General features: G+C 41.8%; 1 protein-coding gene across 1 annotated transcript in view; it reads right to left on the bottom strand.

Moving 5' to 3' along the window:
* ADAM10 (ADAM metallopeptidase domain 10) overlaps positions 1–18,238 on the bottom strand; it is a 450,369-nt gene that overhangs the window by 125,455 nt on the left and 306,676 nt on the right. The window contains exon 8 of the mRNA XM_069222090.1: positions 9,145–9,328. Coding sequence (XP_069078191.1) covers positions 9,145–9,328 — 184 coding nt within the window. The remainder of the gene's footprint in view (positions 1–9,144; positions 9,329–18,238) is intronic.

Genomic DNA, 18,238 nt, shown 5'->3' with positions numbered 1-18,238 from the left:
CAAGGAACCGCAACCTTCCTTAATCATCTTACATCACTTCTTATAACACTTGTTTGGGGTGGGAAAAAGGCCAGGCTGTCATGGGGGGTGCTGACGCTACTATGTGAGCAGGGAGGCCTCAGTGACCCGGACCTTGAGTTATGGGTCTGTGCGCTCAGGTGCAGTTTGCACACTCGTGGGTGCACACCGTATTACAAGCTTCCTACACAGCTTCAGAAACCGTGTGGCTCCTTGCCCCCTGAATACAGTTTTATACGCGCCTGTGAAATGCTTGAGGACTGGTTTGAGCTTTGTGGTCTGTACCACTGGGGCATGTGATGGACTACACTATAGAGCCTGCCTGACCCTTCTATGTTCCACAGAGATAACCCTGGCCAGAAATCTGGCACTACCTCCCTCAATGGATGATCCAAATTCAACTGTGGGTGATGGGGGAACCTCTATCCTGATGGTTCCTTTATCCAGCTAATTGACATACACAGGCACATGCACTCTATACACACACACAGGGCTCTACTCCACCACTTGCTATGGCAAGTTATAATTGATCAGGTCCAGCTATTTTTAGCACTTACTCACCCCCTCTGGCACATTGACAAAGAACAGGTGTTCTGTTTAGTCAGAAGGTGGAGGGGCAATAAAAGATGCCTTTAAATTGTGTTCTTATGTCACATTTGCTCTGTGTTCACAGACAGAGGTCAAAAGTCAGTTTGTCTTACAATTAATTTCCCTTCTGACTGCAGAGTTCCAGGATGTTTTAAGGTGAACTGTGTGACCCACTGCTTAAAGTGTACAATAAAAGGATATAGGGTGTCAGGCTTTTCCTAACACAAGACATTTAAATGACTAAGTCAACTGTACAAACATTTCAAAATATATTTCAGTAGTTGTGAAAGCCATTTTTTGTATTTCTGTGTGATGAAAAAATATTTAATAGGATGAAAACAAATCAGAATACTTTACATGGATGTGCAAGGGTTGTGTTTTCTGAAACCCAATTTTCACAGATTATTAATACACTATATAGTTTTATCAGTAAAGTTGCAAGTTAGTGGAAAGGATTTTGGATATTTACTGTGTGTAGATGACAATATGCTACCAAACCATGGTTTAGTAACATATTTATTAAAAGTGAGTGTTTAAACAAACTGAGAAACATTCCTGTGCTGATGGCAATGCTGTTAGTAAACTAAAAGCAAGTCTTGGGGCATATGTCCCATATATGGGGGCTAGATTATTGTGATACATGCAGCAGAGATTTTTTTGTACTACAGAAATGCTGAGCTCACTTATTTGAAGGTGCAATCATATGTGAGAATGAAGAAAAAGGTAACTCTGTAAACTATTTGCCCAGGATCACACAAATTGAGGCCCATTTATGGGTCAAGTACATTACAGTTAGGTCGAGTAGATTATTTAGGTTACTCGACCTGCAGGTCTAGTAACATTTCCATGAGTTTGAGGCCTGCACACCCCTAGACGTTTTCTTATACCATTGCCTGTGCAGCGCCTGCCGAAAGACACAACAGTACTAGAGTTAGTTGTACAGCTGTCAGTATTTTTCGCTGAAAACGTGACATTACCCCAGAAAAGCGTGGAGGGGGTGCTTCCTTTCATAGAGTCTACGGTGAGGGGTACATTGCTTCTCAAGGTGTGAGTCCTACACAGTTCTCAAATTCAGTTTGTTCTCCGCCAGGCATTCAGTCAGGCAAGACGAGGCAGGACTCCGACGAACTGCCGGGCCTCTGACAAAGTAGAATGTTAGGCGCTCAACTGGGTATATCATCAGAATATATTCACAATCGGTATTAAAAAATAAATAAACTTAACGTGGGTTGCTGCATCTTGTGTTGTGCGCCGTTTTACTTGCATTTATCTGGAAAATTCCAGCTCGTGACTACATTTGGAGTAGCCTTGCTACGCAGGAGCTTGGACATCACTGTTAATTATTCACCAAATTTCCATTTTCAAAAAACAGAACATCAAATGTCATAACGGCGTCGAAAACTCGCTCACAATCCAACGAGGCAACCAACATTGTGTTTTTAGCGTGTCCTCTTCAGAATGCACATTCAAGGTTACGCGCCGGCGAAATGCGGGCAATGAATCCACGTCGACAAGAACGGACCAACTGCAACAAAACGCCTGCCGCGATTAGTAAGGTTATCAGAGACAAAAGCCTACAATACTCCTTTGTGCTGTGGTGATGAATGCTGCGCAGTACGCTGCCGGCTCCCGCGCCTGCCAGTCCCAGCTCTCCGAAGTACCAGTAAAGACTTCAAATAACCCATATATTTAATTCTTATACACCTTAAGCACATTTTGGCCAAGAACCGGGGGACCTGCCTTGGAACACATGTAAAGGATTAAACCAAACTATGTATTTAGAGAGCGAAGTGGGTTCCCAGAGAATATGTAGTGGAAGAGAAGAGAAGTCCGGCCCACGAAGAGAAAGGCCTTGGTCACCACATGTCTTATGTTCAACCTACACGTGCAAGCGTGTGAGATGAGCTAGGGTGCCACCAAGTAAGTCAGCCAGGCACTGAATTCAACAGACATGTAGCCGGAAGCCAAGTTAGAGATCACCAAAGACCAGAAACTGGGCCTCACCTTGCGAGACTGGAAATCACCAGTGCGACTGAGAGGTTAGTAAACGACGTTTTGCATTTGATGCTGGGTAGAATATCATACAAGGCCTCCTAGCAGTCCAATTTATAATTTAAACAAGTTGGCACCACTATCTTGTCTCACTGGGGCAGCAGAAATGGAGCATTCTAAGAGCCAGCCCAATTGTAACCAAAGCGGTCAAAGACAGTGCCAGCCCGTGTACGTAGGAAAGCTCTGTATGAAGAAAAAACCCGCAGAATTTACCCTATATGGGAACTTCGTGCCGAATCTAAACAGGATCGGTCGATCAACCAAGCTGCTGGGTTAGAAATTATATGGACGGGTCAAGCAACACAGCCTCGATTTTTGCAGCATTAATTCAGCAACACCGTGCACACTGTTCTAGAAGTGAACTAAGGGATCAGTGACGTCCAAGACAGTGCAAGCATGGATGGATAAGTCTGCGGCGTTAGAGGAAATCGTGATGGGGTGAAACGAGTGAGGACGATGACGCAACTTGTTGCATCCCACAGTAGATGAAGGTCCAGTCACAGGAAAAAAAGGACTATCCTCGCTTGCTATGGCCACTGTTCCAAAAAGAAAGTACCAAACTTTGACACGACCCCCCCACCCCCTTCCCAGCAGCAGACAACTCATCAACCAAGCAAGATCCAGGGTGTCTTAGACTGCTCAGAGGTCCGGAAGGATGAAGCTGGGAAGTTCTTTTACTGGCCTGGACCAAATTACCTTCCCAGGAATACCCGAGGTGGACTCAGCCCTATGCCCGATGTAGAAGTCAGACTGCTCAGGGTGCATAAATCTGTATTATGTATAAACCCTGAAGCAGTTTAATTATCACCTTCGCATGACTTCCAACAGCCTTGGCTTGCCAGTAATCACACAGGTTGTTGTGAATTAATGGTCTAAGGATAGTTGATTTGGAAATGGTGTCAGTGGCATTCATAAGGTCAGATGGCACAATCGGTGTAACCGCTTGGCTTAGCGTATTATTCAGCTGAGCTGCAGTGGCCTTAAACTATCTTCCAGCTGGTAAGAATATCAGAGAAGTCACGAAAGTCTTTGAAAACAGATGATTATCCAGGTGAAAACCAAAAGGGGAAAGGGTTGCGTGGGGCACAGAGCACCTCTACAGAATATGCATTACTTCTGCGCAAAATTAATTTTGGTTCTCAAAAGTGTCCTCTTCTAGCCCTTCGGGGTGGTAGAGTCCTTCAAATAATGAAATCATCATTCTAAGCATGAGCACCTTTTCCTCACTCTGGCCAACTAGGCATTGAACCAGGGTGCACCACCCTACCTCTTACCACTACTAAAAGGAGCCTTCGAGTTACAAATATTCACAGATGGGAACCTCACCCTACACCACATTCCTGGGAAAAAAATGGGACCACGTTATGCATTATCATAAGTAGTTCAAGAAATGTTCTATTTGGTCCTCAAAACAAGTTGTGGATTTTTCTTCCAGCTGCTCAGACTATCAACGTAACCTAGATCTAGAAATGCTTTACAGGGTGATGAGATGATGGAACTGGGCAACTGTATGAACTTACCATTTAAATCTTAAAAGGAACTAGATATAAATGGGTCCTTTATTGTAGGATGGATCAGGTAATACTAATCGAAAGAAGTGAGATATTCAGCCACAACACCAGTATCAGTGTTAAAGGGACACAGGTAATACACAATGCACTCTCCACCCTCCAGGAGGCATGGCCCAGCCTGGTGCTATGCAACTGATTAATATTTCACCAAATGCTAGGGTTTCAAGAGTCTGGGCCGAGAGGAAGAGAATTAGCCAGGGACTTGTTCCTTCCAAGAATTTTCAGCTAAGATTTAGAAAAATATGCAGTGCACGCCATGCCCATCTTTCCCTCACAACAGAGCGCTAGTCAAACAATTAGTAGGCACCAAAACTTCCCAGAAGGTCCGTGTATTCATAAGCGAGCCACGTCACAGTGACAGACAGGCAATCCAGCGGTAACTCTTGCAGTTATCTTGATACAATCAGGAAATAATATATTACTTCTCAAATCCAGATCTGTGGGTAGCATTGCAACTGCTGTTCCATATCTATGGGTGTGAAGCAACCCACAATGGTATTCACCGATAAAAGCTCTTCTCTGGTCTGAAGCTTTGTGCCTGGAGTAATCTGACTTATCACATCTCCAAGACTCCCACATAGAGCAATGGTAAAGTTAGAATACATTAACATAAGAGTCTTCTGACAGAAAGAGCAGTGCTGATGTGGTCGGAGACTTGAAAAGCTCACTAAAGGTGATTTGGATGTTAAGCAACGCCAGGAGAGCTAGGAATCAACATCCCTTTTACACATCTACAGTCCACAAAACTATCAAGTCAGGAAAAATAGCACAGGAAAGAAACTTTGTCTACATGACATGGTCAGGTACAAAATTCAATGCTTAGGGTCATTTAGCCTTGGAGGTCTATGCTGGGACAAATCCTTTATTCTATTCTAAAACTTATGCGTGACTAACTGTAGTTCTTCACTCTCTCGTTTGTTTCCTTATTAGTTTCTGAAGTAGCTCAACCATTCAGATTCATACCCTGTTTATTTCAAATAACCAGGAATAAAATAAATAAATAGATCACTGAGGACTCTTGACTTCAACTGCTTTGGGCACTACATATTCTTTCTCTGGCTTGATAATAACACGCTACACTCATCAATTTTGAGTTTTACTCAGAAGAAATGTACTTCAAAATGTTTTACTAATCTAAAACGCACATATCAAAATTTCAACTCTTACACGAAGGCAGGACTTGCAATCAAACTGGACAAAGATTGAGATCATTCAGGAAATGAAATGAGATGAGATGTGGCAGGTCACATATGGAGCACGTTTTGGTGCAGACTCAGCAGGAGTAAGGAAGCCCGTCCCTGATCATTCACACACTGGCCCAGAGTGCGAGGGGTTTCACACCAATCGAGGTAGGTTCAGTAGGCACTGATGTGCAAACTTTAACTATTTTAAACTTCCAAGATGGAAAGCAATTAATCAGAATATCACACCCTGAAACTGCACATCCACTACAAGCGTAGCCTTGTCCGACAGGAGGACAGATCTCACATGCTTAACAATCATGTGCTTGAGAAAGCGGAATTAATTACTAACGAATTTGCATTTATTATTTGGTTAAGAATTGACATGAATTTAGTTAACGTAGAACACAATGTGTGTCTTGGAAAATTTGCCCACTTGAGTGGACACTCTGATGGACGACAGTTATTAAAGAATTCACATTTTTATTTTAAATAAAGTGCATGTATAGAATAAAATGCACTAATAGATCATATTAATAAATTAATGTTATGTATTTGTTTAGCTAATGTTAGGCATTTACTAATTTAGAGGTCTGGGCCTAGTCAACAAAACCTCAAGTCAAGCTGCACTGTTTTAATAATGTTCGTACATGTTTTATGAATGTAGAGAACTAATATTGTACATTGTTCGCACTGCGCTGACCAAGCGATTTGTAAAAGTCTTAAACTTTCTCATAAGAACTGCTTGTGTAGACGTTCTGTACTGGAAACAGTTACTTTGTTAACAATGCATGAGACATAGATGTTCTTATTAGCTAACAATGGATGTACTGACTGGAGCAAGGATTGCAACAAAAGAGTTACTTGACGATGGGAACATGAAAAGAGAAGCCAATCATCAACGTGTGAAAGACTATTTAGTTATATCTTAGATTTAGGATTTAGTTTTAATTGGGTCTGCGAACATCCGATGTTCTGACCTTTGGTGGTGTGAGAAAATGCTTTAGGGAATTTGATATATCCAGACTACACTTCTTAGAGGAAGCCCACTCTATGCCATCTTTGCCCCGTAGCAGTCCTGTTCGAGGAGTTGAGCAGTACCAGATGTTCCTTTTCCTTCATAACCAACTTCAGAGAGAAATTGCATTAATGTTGATTCCTTAGCTTGACAACCATCCTCAAGCAGTATCTGTGCTGATGCTAAGTCTTAGTTGATGTCCTTTTTAGGTTCAGGGCTGTGAGTTAACTGGTTCAGTTAACTTACAGCCCACCTGTGGCTGGAGCCATTCCCTTTCACTGCCCGTTGCTGATGTTGATCGGATGGCTGTCCAACTGACAAAGAGAAGTCGCAGCTTGCTGATCCATTGAGGAGAGATATAACAAAATGCTATTATTTCAATTTGAGATTTTTGTTCTTTTCTTTTAGCTACCAACCGCTATTTTGATAGAACCCTAGTTAGATGTTTTCCAAATTGACTTTCTGACTAAATTGTTTTGCATGAAGTCCAAACATGGTATTCTAAATGGAGGGTTAGCTAGTAAGACCAAATGTTGACAAATGTCATCAACCAAGAATTGATTTTGCTCACCTGTTGAATCTAGATGTATGCTATCTCTAGTGCTCAGTTATTGTTGCTATTCATTTGTACCGTGACTGTCGAGTGCTCGATTTTTAATGCTTTAGTCACATTAAGATTCTTTTGACGCTTTGGTCAGCCTTTGTTGTTCATATATGTTTATCATTTGGTATTGAAACTACTTTATGCGATATTAGCATTGTTAATACAGGGAAATATACTTTGTAACATTATACCAAAGGCGTAGTTATTCATGCTTTGTTGCATATGTTACATTGCGGTAGACTGGATTATGAGTATTGATGACAATTATGGGGGAACCACTCTAAGCGCAGTCAAAAGGTCCATCGAACCGCTAACGCGTCCCCTTATAAATAAATTATAAAAGACAAAATAAGGCCAGAAGTGCTCACATGTTCTATCTGCATATGGAATTGGGACCCTCTGAAAATAAGGAACCTTAAAGGTTGGTCAAGCCCAACATGTTCCATGTAGCAGCATGTGACAAGTTTGCAACAATAACATTTTCCATGACCACCTAGACGTTATGTGAAAATGAACAAAATGTATGTTATTTGTTAGACATGACAATGATTAAAGAGTTTTGGGTTAGTGGATGTAAGCACTAATACTCAAGGACCTCTGAGAATAATCACTGTTTAGGTTAGACAAATATCCATCGAATTCAAATAAGCACAGAATATTTGTATTACTGTGATACATTATGAATAAATGGCAGAGGACAGGGAATAAAAGCTGAAAGTAATGATTGATTCAGTTCATCTAAAAGTGAGAATAGTGATTATTGACAACAACCTCACACTGAATCAGCAGGTGCGTGCCACTCAACTCATCCCTTTAGAAGCCAGGCAGTCCCATCAAGACTAGACTGTGTCAACCTAATATAATTAGGTCTCCCCAACAGCACATCCATAGACTACAGGTCATACAAAATGAAGCTGTGAGACTTATGTACCACCTCTCCAGATGGGCGCATAACACTCCTCTACTGAAGGAATTTGAATGGCTGTCTACTGACCAGCGGATCCAATTCAAGACCTACTGCCTAACATTTACGGAGCTTAGAGGACTTGCCCTTCAATACACTTCTAAGAAGTTTAAACATTACTTCCCTAAACACAATTTGTGATCTTCTCATTCAAACCTCCTGGCCATTCCAAAGTCCCAGAAATGCAAATCTGATGAGAGATGCTTTGCAGCACAATCCCCGACGATCTGAAACTCGCTCCTGCTTGACATTCCTCTGGAATCTAATTTGTTTCGCTTCCGAAAAACCCTGCAGACCTGGCTCCTCAAACAAGCACAGTTGGATTAGCCATCAGCTATATATTTCAGCAGTTTTGAACTTCAGTTCCCTTTTATCCCCAAGAAATCTGTGTGTTGCTATGCTCTATAAAATTAACAGTATACAGGGAAAACTGATATAATGCAGATTTAATGACCATGCAAGTGGTAGTTTGTTCTGCGCTCTCAATACACCTCAGCATTTTTATGGTCAATCAAATTGATAAACTTGTTTTCCATCTTTTAACGAAAGCAGCATGTTCTTAATGAACGCGAGAGGAGTGTAGAGGGCCCACATACACTCAATAGCACAGGCACATTATGCACCTAGTTCTCTCTGCCAATTGAGCATCTGAAATGAGAGCGTATACATTGCAGGTCATCTGTATCTTTTTCTGTAACAATGAGCAAAGTACTTCAAGCACTTAAACAAGACCTCCAGGGTTGTTGTCAACCACCACATTTAAAGGTGCAAAGATGCTCTCCCGCTTACGTACGACTATGTAGGCAGATGAGTCAGTAATGATCTGATAGATCTGTATATCTATTTATTGTTTTCAATTTACCTGATGTTTTCCACTTACTACTCTTATGCCGACTAAAATGTATTCTGTTTACCTTACAATAATGTGGTTGATTCAGCAAAAATAATTTGATGGTGCATAAGTTCTATTTTTTTTCACACTATGCATAAATATGGTTCAAATATGCGTCACAAATACAGGCACTGCTAATTCTGAATAAATTACAAATATTCACTATTTATTCAATGAGGTGTTATTTAAAAGCATTCAAATTAACCAGTAGGCAAAGAGTCTCTAACCACACCTTGAAAATGAAAACTTAGGTTACCTGAGGGGGCTCCAACCCAAGCCAAACCAAGCACGCCGTCATCAAAATCACGATCTGTGAACACATAGGCCAAGCAGTAGTCATCATGGTTCTGTTCAGAGTTCAACTCTAGGAACTTCTCAACACCAATGTTGGGAAACCGGAAGGGATTCGAAGCATCTCTCTCATCTTGAGTGGTGTTTATCTAGGATAAGGGCAAAGAAGTATTGGAATTTGAACTGATATTTTTCTAAACCCCCTTAATATAAATATATATTTTTTTAAGTGTCTCTGACCTACATTACCAAACAACCTAGGGTGCGATTCGCAAAGCCAGTTTCAGGCATAAACATACACTGACATCGAAAATAGCTCAATGTATGTTTGTGACATTGTGGTCATTCAGAAACCGCTATTTGACCATTTAATACTCAGGAAATAGTTGAATATTTGTTCCAGCATTTGTTCCACGATGGGAGGGGAACAGAACACCACCAAACTGACAGGGTGTACAGGAAGGGGTTTCTCAATGGGGCAATATTTTTAAAGTGGAGAAAAAACAAAAAACAAAAAATCCAAAAAACATGCAAGTGCACAGCAGGCTACATGCCGCTAATGTGGACTTGTGTTATCTGTAGAGAGAGTTGGACCTGTCCGCCCCAGACACTGCCACAGCAACACCCAATGGATACAGGATTACACACCAAGACTGCATCAATAGGAGGGATCGCCATATTCCACAAAGAAAATATCCACTGCACCTACGTGACTGACAACACCATCCTGACCGTGGAACACCTCAACTTCAAACTCAAAAAAGATGGAAAATTCACCATCAGAGTTACCCTCGCCTACAGACCACCGGGACCGTGCCCTAGCTTCTGCAATGTGATCCCTGATGTAATCCCCCCACCAGCCACAGACTCCAAAGACTACATGCTACTCAATCTTAACCTCCACCTCAAAGACCTCAACAACACCAACACTGCCAGCCTCCTCGTACTCACCCAACTAGTTAGCAATCCTGTCCAAAATGCAGGACACACACTGGACCCCATCTTCACCACCAGCAAAAGGGTCAAGTACAGCCACATCAACAAACCCACCTGGACTGACCACTCCATTGTCTGCTTAAACATCTTCAGCCCCGTGCCACCACCTCCGAGTCGCCCAAGGCCCCCCACTGCAGCTGGAGAAAAATACAGAAAGCCAACTGTTGCAGCACCCTCAATACATCCGACCCTGACACTGCATCAAACTTGGACCAGGCTGTCAAAAACAAACTCCTGGAACACCAACTGCATCAACAGCATTGCAGCCATAAAGACCAGCACACACAGGAGATCCACTAAGCAGGCCAGATGGTACACCAAAGAACCGAGAACAAAACATGACTGCAAGTAACTGAAAAGATGGTGTACAAGCAAGAACACATCGGACAGGGACACCTTCAAGAGTCCTTCAATCACTACCACCAACTACTGAGAGAGACAAAGAGAAATGCCCTAGCCAACAGTATCGAGTCCAGCTCCAACCACAGCAAAGAGCTCATCAACATCGTCTGAGAGTTCTCCAACCCCAATGCCACAGAAAACAGCATCACCCCCCTCTCAAGAACTATGTGACAGATGCACCAGCTATTTCCACAACAAGATCACCACCATCTAATAAGTAGTTCAAACCCCAGGTCTCCACCTTCACACATTCACCAAAACAAACACAGACCTCTGACTCACCACATGGGGCCAGCTTACCCCACCCAGGACACCACCACTATCATCATCATGAACTCAGTTCACTCAGGAGTCCCCAAGGACCCTTTCCCACATCACATTTTCAACTTTGGAAGACCTATTATCAGCAGCAAGCTCACCACCCTCTTCAACTCCTCACTAACCACAGCTACCTTTTCCAGAAGACTGGAAACATGCATTAGTCAAACTACTACTCAAGAAACCATCTTCTGGCACCGGTGAACTCAAAAAGTACTGCCCCATCTCCCTGCTCCCTTTCCTCACCAGAGTACTGGAAAAAACCTTCAACCGACAACTCGTAAAACATCTGGAGCAGAACCTTCTCCTAGACACCTCCCAATCATAATCCCGCACCAACCACAGAGGAAGCATGCCTTGATCACAGCCACTGATGACATCAGAGCCCTCCTCGACCGGGAAGAGACAGTGACACTGATCCTCCTCGATCTCTCTGCATCCTTTGACACCGTATTCCACCACACCCTGATCAAAAGACTGCATCATACTGGTATCCAGGGACACGCTCTCAAGTAGATCATCTCCCACCGTTCACCTCTGAACCCAAGGACATCACCTACAGTGTTCCTCAAGGCCCTTACATCAGGCCCACCCTCTTCAACACCCACAAGACCCCTTGGCCAACATCATCAGATCCCACAGAATAAACTTAATATCATATGCAGATGACACCCAGCTCATCCTCTCACTCTCAGAAGACCCCACCACCACTAGAACCAACTTCCAAAGGTACATGATGAGAGCAGCTGACTTGATGAAGGACAATTGCATGAAGTTCAAAACAGACAAAACGGAAGTGCTGATCTTCAACAACACCACCACCCTTTAAAAGACTCCAGGGGGCCCTCAGAACTAGAACCATCACCCAAACCAACTGACCACGACAAAACCCTCCACACAATCAAGGACAGCAAACTGACCATGAAGTCCCAGATCAACGCATACTCCTCCTCCTGCTTTATAAAACATCTCATGTTACGAAAAATATTCAAATGGTTCCCGCTGAACATCAGACGTAGCGTCACTCAGGCCCTAGTCACAAGTCAACTCGACTATAGCAACACACTAAGTGGAGATCACCACACACTACCTGCAGAGACTCCAGACCATAAAGAACTCTGAGCCAGACGCATTCTCGACCTCCCAGATGGACCCACATCACCCTCACCTCAGGAAAGTGCACTGGTCCCCTATAAGAACAGGTGTCAACTCAAGTTGATGATCCACGCCTACAAGCACTACACAACCAAGAAATAGCCTACATCAACCACCGCCTGAACTTCAATCAAAACTACTGGACAACTACGCTCCGTGTCCTTCTCATTTGCCCACACCTCCTGCATCCACTGAAGCAACAGCGGACACTCCTTCTCCCTACCTTACAACGAAAACTTGAAACGACCTACCCTACAGCTATCGCCCTCCATCTGTCTTTGGAATTCAGGAAGGCACTCAAGACCTTGCACTTGGCTACCCTCTTGGGTGATTAGTCACGCTATAAAAATTGACTGATTTGATTGAGATCTATATTAGGGAAATAACAGCATATACAAATGTTACATGAATTTGCCAGTAGTATTCTTGAATCCAGACTCCGCAGCACATTTTCAGTCTTAACACTGGGAATGTAGTTTTACTCCAAAAAGTAGCAAATCTGCACCTGATAGGTGTATTTTTCGTGGTGTAGATTTTACTTTTTTGTAAATCGTCCCCTAGTTGTTTGTGGTTTTGGAAAACAAAGATATGTGAATCAAAAAAAATAGATAGAGGTAAGACTTTTACACTACTGTACAACATAAAAAATTGTTTGGCCCAGGCACTGAAGAAATGATCCACCAGAGTTAGTTCATTATGCCCTTAAGATCCTCAGTAAAAATGTACATCACTGTAACTCAATTATCAAAGGGAAAAAAGCAGACAGCACAAGCCTACTTTGTAGCAATAGCAAAAGTCACAAGAAACTGCGTCAGATTGCGGTCCAGGCATACTCCAAACAGTTTATTATACACCAGCTTAGTCTTCGCAGTGAACATTCACGTTTTCATTAATAATTGTAAGTCTGTTACAGAGACAATGTTGTGTGGTTAGTCAATCACTAAAAGAACACATTCTGAAATGGGGAACAAAGGAGGAACCTCATTAAGATCACAGAAACAGATTTAGTAGAATTAACTGAAAAATTTATAGAGTAGAGGACTCTACTTCTTTAGGTAAAATAGTTCACGTCCTCATGCCAAAACTAGTTGAAAATTGCATTGCCACTACATGCTAAGAAAAACCTCAACTATTAATAATTTTATTCACACTGTTCTATTGCATGGAATCGTATTATATCACTGCTCAAAATAGGATTGTATCACCACTTTTACCTGGCCAGAGTTCATGTTTCAGCCTCTATGTTTTGTTTAGCCATGATTTTTTCGAAATGCTGTTTAACGAAAGGCAAAGAATATTGGGGAGAGTGGACACCCCCATCTAAGTCCTCCAGATAAAATAAATGGCGCTGAGAAACGAAGTACCTCTAACACGGTGGAGGACCATACAAAGTTGATTTTGATAAATGAAAGCCTTCTGGGGCCCATGCCCCACTTGTTTAAAATCTTATAAAGAAAATTCCACTTGACTATCAAACGCTTTTGCAGAATCCAGTGACATCTGGCTGTTATCATGAGTTGCCCTGTTCAGACCAGACCATTAAAAGCAAGTCTTGCATTGTCACAGGATTGACAGTCCTTTATGAAACCAGTTTGATAAGCAAAGACTGGAATGAACCACATTGTTTTGAGCCTACTGCGAGAATCTTAGTGGAAATGTTCACACTGTTGATCACAAGAACAATTAGTTGGCAAGAGCTGCAGAATAGGGGGTCTTAATTCGGCTTAATTTGTAATCTAAGAACAGATTCTATCACGCTAGGTGGCCCGTATCAAAAAAGGAGTTAATAACTTTGGTCAGAAGAGGGATCAATATTTTACTGAATGCCTTGTAAAAAGATTTCAAGAATTCATAGATGGTTTGGTTGACTGCATCCTCTGAAATTGGGCCAACTAGCAGTTTGAGTAATTTTGGTTGGTTTGCTGCGATATAAAATTCTGGTAAATATTCATCTTGTGTGGAATCGTAGGTATGAAAGAGAAAAGACCTGGAGAAAGGCCCTGAGAGATCCTGGCAAGAGGTGTTTGAGCTATTAACTGTTCAAGTGTACTTCAGGACAAAGTGTATATAATTGAGATTTACTGCCTTTATTTGATAGGCCAACAGACTAATGTCTTTTTCAAAATCGAGTTCTCTAACAGTTTGTAGGTAGTATTTTTAGTCAGGAGAGCCTTCAAATCACTTCTTTCCCCTTGAAGGTCTCAATGTGTTTACTGTAAGCAGATGTATATGCTGACCCTAATTTGGCTATTTTAGCTTCAAACTATAGTTTTCGCTAATCTAGCAAAAGTGGACATTTGAGCTATGAGTTATTCCCTCAGTACAGATTTTGCTGCATCCCCTATTGTTGCTCAACACCATCACTTTAATTACAGTCTCAATTAGATGGTTCTTTGGAAATTTCCAGTATTACTCCTAAGAAGCTGACTGCAGAAGGCAACTTGATTAATTTTCCATTGTCGAGGTGCGTGCTGGGAAACAGAAACTAAAACTGAAACAGGAGCACAGCCCAAGAGAACTTAAGTGCCCTTCTGCCGTAACAAATGCTTCTATAAAAAAGTCGAGTTCAAAAATATAATCCATGAGTAAATGAGACCTGTGCATATTAGAAAAGAATGTGTAGTTCCTTTCCCTGCGTGGATAACTCGCTATAAGCCAGTAAGGCTGAGTAGACTAGTTAAAAGGAAATGAGGAAAAGGTGTTTAATGAGAAGACTAAGCACACCCTTCCATCATGATCTTTTCAGGATGTTTTCAAAGCAAAGGTAATCCCTGCTCTGAGTAAAATCACAGCCTTCTTAAATTTGGACTGTGCAGATAAGTAGCAGTGTGTAGGGTAAAGCCTATATCTTAATATAGGGACATCGGGTGCAAATAATGTGTTTCTTGAAGTATTCCAAACTTCTGCTACCTTGTTACTGATCCATTTCAGGATTGCTTTTCACTTTATGGGTGAATTCAGCTCGTGCGCACGCAGTGTCACACACTTACCTGCTAGCAGGGTAGACACCCTAAGGGACATTTCTTCAACATTGCCCACAAACTGTAAGGCCCAAATACTGACCCTGAAGATCTACTACACTACCCAAAGGTATCGATATTAACCAGTCACCAAACCTTTGCTCACTTGACAAAGCAGCTGAAATTATTAAAAGGAGGACACCTTTAGTGTACTGCTCTTAGGTTCAGTGAACAACCCAAATCAACAATACAAATTAAAACCACAGAGGAGAGCAATACTGCAAAAACTGAACTAAACCTAGTAGTAGTAGGTAAGAACATACGACGAAGAGAGTGGAATTCTGTCATTTTAAGGAATTTCTAAGTGAAGAAAGTCAGCCTGCAGAAATCCTACTGTTGAAACTTCATTTTGGAGAATAATGGATGGTAGGGGGTATAGATAAGAATAATGTTGGGTGGAAGTTGTAGCAAGAGGTAGTAGCACAATTGGCACAGGAACGGGAGGAGGGATATAGCACCTCCTTAAAAGAAAAAAAAACAGGACATAGGAATTAGGGGTTTAAGAAGAGCTCTTGTCCTCGCTTAAAAGACCAAAATAAAAAAACACAAACTAAAGAAAATCATTTGTCATCAAGAAAGGCTTTCACCAGTTGACTTATCACTCTGCACATAAATGTTAGGACTCCTGTACAGGTGTAAAATCACTTTACATCCAAAGTGAGTAGGATTGTGGTATCACATTTACATGCAGGACACGAAATACAATTTGAAACAACCAGATTTGGGTGCAAATCTACCACTATTGCAACGTGTTCATGAGCGTAGGACATGAAAGTACATTCGCTGCAGTGCAGGGACCCCTGCAGTGATGCTTCTCTATGAATGCACTTAAATGGGAAATGCTCCTTGGGCAAGTGGAGTCACACAGCTAACAGCCAGACCCTCTGGAATTATGCAGCAGGTGAGGACCACATTATGCACCAGGGTTGACTAAATTATGCAGCATGAAACAAAGAAGTTATGTGACATAATGCGACACATTTACTTCATAGTTTTATTATGTACTCTTGTTAACATTGTCCAAGCATAGGTTTCATCTCATTGGTAGCAGTTAAACACCTAAATGTGACCAGTCACCCTTTGTGAGGCACCTTTCACTGCATTGCAACACCTGTCGCCCCCTTTTTTAGTAACTTAATATCCGTTTGAGATTAAAAGTATTTTTCTTGTTAAAATCTGCCGAATATGCAGCAGATAATGATTATACGTCAAGTGCAGCAAAATGTTGCAGCTGCAAAATTACATCATTCCAGTGTCAATAGCAAACACAGAATACTCAAATACTCCTGTCCTGATCCAAAAGGTAAACAACGCTTTCTTCAAGTAGTTTGTACAAACCAAGAGCCTGTCAGTTCTAGAAGACAGAAACTGCTTTCATGAACCACAGTGCTGGAACGAAATTGCTTTCTTCAATTTCGGCCACAAGTGCACAGTAATTTGTGGGCCATCTCCACCTCACTTTGGAGTACTTTTGTTTGCTCTCCCGGTAAGAACACACCCATTCATATGTTTCATGCTTTCTTACTGCCATCAGAGAACAGGTCCTCTTTACTTTGAAGGGGGGTTACATTGTTCCCTAAAATGTAGTGGCCCGTAGAAGTAGCCCCTTGAGATATTTTGTCAGCAGTAGTATACTATTTGCTGTATCAGGACACAAGGAGCCTAGAAACGCTGCCATGGATTGCCGCAGGACATGGCTTGTGTGGACAATGATTGAAGTTGTGCTGGAGAGAGATTTCATGGCTGGTCTTCATCCCAATTCTTGGGACGCTCCTCTTTTGCCTTGTGTAGGTCCCAGCATGGTGTCTGCATGATCCTCTGATACCAAGAGGTCCTTGTACGCATGCCTTCAATATTTGGGAGCTTCAAGTGCAGATACATTTTTCAGCCATTATGCACAATGTCTCAACATAGTACGAAAGATGGACTAGAGATCCATTAAGTCCTACTGATACTAACAGGGGAAAGGGTGAATGCTTGTTAGTAAGTATTCCAACAAGGAGAGCAACGGAGGCTGTGTTCAGTTGGAGAATGACCTTCCATGTCCAGATTCCAAGACTGCAGGGTACAATACGCGCAAAATAAGTATCATGACATCTGTATGCACTTGTTACTCTCCAACTAATAAATACTTATGAATTGAAATTGATAGCATCTTTAGTCCAAGGGAGAATATATAAGCTACTTAATACTGATGGCACAATTTAGACATGTAACATAGTTATGGAGAAGCAAATCCTCACAAAAATGTAAACGTTATCAATTCACACTGAATTCACGTTCGAAACGGAGTATAAATTGGCAGAAAACAAATTGCAGGGTATTAGTGAGTGGTGGTGGCAACCCTCTTCGCCACGCTGAGAAAACATGGTGTGGGGCTGAAATGATTGCTTCTGTCTCACTGATGACCCTACGACTATAGAGCATAACAGAAGGATAACTTCACACGAGACCTGTGAAGGTTGTCCTCTGTCTCTGTTATGGTTTGCATTGACACGAGTATTTAGAGAAAAATCATAACATGGGCACAAAGTCTTATACAATTAAATACTGACGGTATTTTGCTGAAATTAAAGGACGTGGCAACAGGACGGACAACAGCAACTGATGCATTAAAACTGTTTGGAACAATGTCTGGGCTACAGAAGGTCAAATGGAAGAAACTGTATTTTTTCAATGAGATGATCTCTAGTCCATTTGATAGATACTGTGCTCGAAACAGATTTGATTTTGAAGTTTGTCTCTGTCCAGTCTCATATTGAACCCTGAACTCTGCAGAATAACTCTTTGGACATTAACACTGACAATCGAAGACCGAGGGGTGTCAGCACGTCATTTAGAACTATTATCGAGTGTCCAAACTTCAGTTGGCTTCCGATGGCCATTATGAATTCCGACTGTAGAAAGTTGTGCATTACACCATGATGCTACAGGAGAGAAGACCATAGCAGGACTTCTCCTGGGGAAAAAAAAGTGGCTAAACGGAACTTGCCCGAACTGATACAAAAGCGAAGCAATGTTGAGAAAGATGCCTTAAGCAGATATCCACTGACATTGCATATATCTCAATACACTGCTAAATAACCTACCCAACAGACACAAGATGACAGCATGTTCCACTGAGTGTCTACATCCGAGTTTGTGGGGATTTTATTTGTGGCTGGGTCA

This window comes from Pleurodeles waltl, chromosome 3_1 (genome assembly GCF_031143425.1).
Source record: "Pleurodeles waltl isolate 20211129_DDA chromosome 3_1, aPleWal1.hap1.20221129, whole genome shotgun sequence".
Classification (NCBI taxonomy): Eukaryota; Metazoa; Chordata; class Amphibia; order Caudata; family Salamandridae; genus Pleurodeles; species Pleurodeles waltl.
The sequence above is the reverse complement of the archived record's forward strand: the minus strand, read 5'-3'. Positions and strand labels throughout refer to the sequence as shown.